The sequence below is a fragment of the Montipora capricornis genome, chromosome 2 (assembly GCF_036669925.1).
Source record: "Montipora capricornis isolate CH-2021 chromosome 2, ASM3666992v2, whole genome shotgun sequence".
In the NCBI taxonomy this organism is placed as follows: Eukaryota; Metazoa; Cnidaria; class Anthozoa; order Scleractinia; family Acroporidae; genus Montipora; species Montipora capricornis.
Window position 1 is genome coordinate 53049775 of NC_090884.1, and position 5000 is coordinate 53054774.

General features: G+C 42.2%; 1 protein-coding gene across 3 annotated transcripts in view; it reads left to right on the plus strand.

Moving 5' to 3' along the window:
• Positions 1–5000, plus strand: part of LOC138027496 (complement C3-like) — a 92797-nt gene that overhangs the window by 35846 nt on the left and 51951 nt on the right. For all 3 annotated transcript variants that reach the window (XM_068875060.1, XM_068875066.1, XM_068875055.1), the window contains exons 13-14: positions 1099–1341; positions 4318–4512. In XM_068875060.1, coding sequence (XP_068731161.1) covers positions 1099–1341; positions 4318–4512 — 438 coding nt within the window. The remainder of the gene's footprint in view (positions 1–1098; positions 1342–4317; positions 4513–5000) is intronic.

Consider the following 5000-nt stretch of genomic DNA (forward strand, 5'->3'; position numbering starts at 1 on the left):
CCATCCATGCAACCTTTTTGTAGGGCTCTTTGTCTAAAACGCTTCCATAGCAACCATTATTTTTCTGTAGTTAAGTGCCATCCCCTTTAAAACGTCCTTAAAATGTCAGTTTTTCATGCGTCTGTCTTGTTATTGACCATGAATTTCGTCATCAAAGTAGCCGTGGATCCGCGAAGCGAGGGGTCAAAATTAAGTCAAAACACGAGAAGAACACGAGACATGCGAGAAACTTCAATCTGACGCGAGCAATATCGCGTCATTATCGCATAAATTATAAATTCATTTGTCTGTTCGCTTATTGACAATAAAAATTAGCCAATGAGCACGCGTGAATTTTGCAGTCATTGTAAAACTCCGGATACATGTGTATGGGGCCTTTGTTTATGAGACATATATCACCCATGTGTCAACAGCGATTTTACTTTTAACTCGTTTCCAGCTCATTTAAAAAACCAACACACGATGAATCAATGGGTACCTTCAGCCCCCTTCGCCATCCCTGTTCTCCCCAGGTTGAGAGCAGGGATTGCGCCGTGGTGAGAGCGCTCGTCTCGCACCAATGTGGCCCGAGTTCGTTTCCTAGCCTCGCCGTCAGATGCAGGTTACGTTTTTTTGGTTGTGTACTCCGAGAGGTTTTTCTCAGGGTACTCCGGTTTCCCCTCGCCTTAAAAAACAACCTACTGTTTGTTATGACTTGATTGTATTTTATTTCTTTTCAGTGTCTCAAATTCGTGCCCCAGCGCTTAATACAGTTGACACTTGAATCCAGTTCATATCATCATCCCACTAACCGATATAACTCTTTCATTAGGCTTTACGCATTCACAAGTCGATAAGCGTCTCTAAACAGAAAACGTTGTCTATTTTCACTCGTGAATTTGCGCGGTTTGGAATCCTTATGAGATATAAAGCGAGATTGCTGTCATCATTTTGTTAGTGAACGGGACTTTGGGCGTGATCCCCAAAGAGTTTGCCAAGCAGAAAGGTCTTTGATGAGTGCCTTGGTCGGGATGAAACGAGTTTCGTAAGACTAACCACGAACAATCAATTTTCACAAGTAACTGTCAACTTTATTGATGAATTATTTTGTTTAATAAGCTTAACGAAAGTGGTACAACGCCAATTAGTGCAGATGTACAGTCTATCAGAAGGATTGACGGGGGAAGATATTGGTTTCCAGAAAAGAGCAGACTTCTGGTTGAGGTTGACGTCATGGACAAAGCAACGGGAAACAAGGAAAGTGCTGTGGATAATTCGTGTCAGTTTACATCAACTCCATATCTGGTTGAATTTAAGAACACGGCGAAGTATTTCAAACCAGGGCTTCGTTATGTGGTGAAGGTAGGATTCCTTGTTAAATACCTGGACCAACAAATAGAGAGATTTTATTCTAACTTGTTTCTACAAGGACGCAACCTCGGCGACATCTGTAGATAACTCAACCTCGTTCCCAGGGCGTTTCTCCGCTGAAGCCTCCCGCCCTACTCTCGGCGGAAACTGAACACCCTGGGAACTGTGTTGTTGAAAATTGGCAAGAAATGAGTTAAAATCATAACTTTCTTTACTTTTTGGTGAAACGCAAATCTCTGCCTAACGTTTGCCGTTTGTCGTTATTGCGATGCTAAATCTCTCTATGTTTTTGAATTCACATTACAGGTTTGAACTGATTTATGATAACAAATTGAACCAAGAAGATGAGTTAATCAATGTATTTGCCGCATAATGACCCTTACCTTAAATATAACAGATCAGAGCAGAGGGGACTATACTTTCCGACTTTCGGGGTAGTTTTCTCTCAGAAAACTGTCACTGATGTAATATGTGCCCTTGCTTGCCCCCCAAAGAAAAAACATAGGCTCCCATCTGTTCACTGAAGGAAGGAAGGGGTTTTTTAACAATTATTCTACTACGGCGCGCTGGTTTTCAGTAATAGATAACCAACGATGCGCGTAGCGCCGAGTTGGTTATAATCATTTTATATCCAGCAAGCCCGAATAGAATAATTGTTTTATTAAAAACTCCAGGATCCATAACTCTTCTAAAAAGGTCAGTGAAGTTTTAGTGTTATTATTAACGACATACACGAGCTAGCCAAAAACGTTGCGAAAGAGATAAAATAGGCATTAAAAAATTAAGCTACGTGAATATTTTCATGCCAAATTTTGTGGCTTTTATGATGTTCCAGAGGGTAGTATTGTCGACTAAAGCATCGATTTCTGCCTCGGTCAATTTCGGTCCAAAACGGCTTTTGTCAGCCATTTTTTCGGCTCAGAGATGCAGAAGTGTTTTCATCTGTTGTGGCTCTATTGCTGACGCGTTCCTTGACCATAATAAGTGCAGTAGGTATATGAACTGATAGACTGTGTCCGGGGAGCCAATGAAAATGCTGGAAATCTGATATTCGTAGTTCAGTTTTTAATAATTATCAATTATTCCATTTGCGCTTGTTGGATATGAGATGGTAACTAGCCAACGAGGCCCGTAGCGCTGAGTTGGCTATAACCAGTCTCATATCCAACAAGCGCGAATGGAATAATTGTTTTATTAAATTCCTTACACTACAAAAGTTTGGAAGTGCGAAATTCGAGCGAAAAAAGGGAGAAAATCCTAGTGAAATCGAAAAAACTTTTACGAAGACGTGATGTTGTGCAATACCTCGTGGTCAGACACACGCAGGCTCATCACAAAAACGTTCTTACCTTTTCGCTTCTAAGATTCGAAATTGATCCAAACTTTCCACGAAAACGTTTTTTTTTTTTACTTTATACCGAGAGATTTCGCTTTCCGACGAAAAAAGTTTAGTTTAGCAACGCAAAGCGCAATCGTTTACCATATAAGGTCAAACTCAAGCTGATAAACGAGATTGAGTTAACCAATCAGAGCACGAGAAATGCATTATCCGAGGTTGAGAATACCTAGCGTCAGGTTGGGGTGATTTAGGAGGCAGTGCGGCCTAATGGTTAGGGCGCTTGCCTTGAGATCCGGCGATCCCAGGTTCAAGAGAGGTTCTGACCACTGATTTAATTTGTTCCCGCTAGTAGTCCCTGGTTCAACTTGTCAGCTGCACTTGTAAATAGCCAAATGGTTTGCTTCCGGCCAGTTGGGATTCTTAAGAGTTCTTGTTGATTGTTCTGTTCTGTCGTGATCTCTTTTCATTGGCCCTGAAAATGCCTGTGGGGAGTGGTTAATAATGATCATTAACCACACCGTGCATACGGCCGGAGCTACTGTAATTTGAATCGACCAATCAGAATTCAGCGAGCGAGAAAACCTGTGCTATCCAGCGTCACGTCAATTGTTTGCAATTAAAGGGCCAGAAACCCATTGCTTGTCATCAAGCTTTGATGCCAAAACTGGGTTTCCAGCGAGCCTCGACTCGAACGTCAGCTGTTATGCTTTTGCTGTTATTGTGCTTTTTCTAACTATTTTAAGACGAATTCAGTCTGGTGTTCTCGAGAAGACGTCAAAATCGTGTTGATAATGTATTTATTTACGTTAACTTTGAGAAAAAAGACTTTGATGGTGTCCTTTCGATAGGTCGACAGATCGACAACAACGTCGTTTACGCACAGAAATGTACCGTTTCCGGTGAAAGGGCAAAGGATTGACAGGACAGCACAGTTTTGACTGCCGCGCGGACAGCGGACGCGGGTTCCGTATGCAAGGCAGTATTCCAGAGTTTCTCTCCGAATGGAATCCCCGCTAATTGCATTTGGTTGTGGTGCTGCGCTTTGGGATCACGTAGACCGCTTCCAGAGGCGCCTCATTAACTGATTGCGCCTGCGTCTAAAACTTGGTTTACACTACGACATAAGCATGAGCGTAAACATAAGCGTAAGCATAACGAAGTTCACACTTTTTGCATAAGCATAAGAGAAGTGACATACGCAAGCGCAGTTAGCTCCAGCAGAAAAAAAAACACGCTGGAGAATGGGACGAACCACGTTTCCAAAGCGGCAGACGAAGAAGAAATGCTCCCCTTTCTGTTGTTGTTATGTAGACGAAAACGACGGCGACAAGAGAGAGAACGAGAAAACAGAAACGGACGCCATTGCAGGGCTGGCACTATTAACTCGAATACCCGCTCGCGTCAAAAACAGCTAACACCTCGGTCTTATGCTTTTGTTAATGTTGCATCCGTTTCACACAGTTATTAACGTGACATAAGCATAAGCAAAAGAAAATGGAAACGATTCCTTATGCTGATGCTTTAGTCACTCCCGGTTTACACAGCTTATGCTTATGTTTATGCTTAAGCTTATGTGGCTGTAACAAAGTTGATTGACAGGGCCAGCTTGGTTTATGGTGTACTTCCAGGTTGTCGTCACCTACCCAAACAAACAACCTGCTGCAGACGTCCCAGTGGTAATTTCAGCCAAGGGAAGAAAGGATGGTAAGGAACAAGAACTTAGGAAATTTAAGGACAAAAACCGTGGGGACAAGACTGACGAGAAGGGAGAAGCTGAATTTGTTGTGGACGCTTGCTCAAAGTGCGATGCTATCCTCATTCAAGTATGTTTAGATGCACAAATAAAAATACATGTGGAGTGGCATTCTTTTGTGATTGTTTCATTCAACATGGTTTAACATGAAGAACAACTGAAAGAGCACGCATTCCAAGAACCAATTCCCAAAAGGGCCTTTAGATGGCTCTGCAGGCGTCTGGCCGAAACCCCGAGGGGGCAGTTATAGTGATTTAGCATCACCAAAGTAGTGCACCAATGCAAATCCTGCATTTTGATTGGCTACGCTACTAAAGTAGTCCTCGAGTGGCGAAGAGCGTGACGCTTTCTTTCGTTTTATTACCAAATAAATATTTCTTCAACTTGCATTTGCTAACTTTATTATTGCATTTTCTGTCCGACTAGTTGGACGCCGGGTGGAGTTAATTGGTTTAGCCGATCCAGGCAAATTGATTTAGAAGTCATACTTCATAACAACTTAATTGTTGAACTTAATTTAGCTTATGCTAAGTTCCAAGTCTGACTTTGCGCGATCTG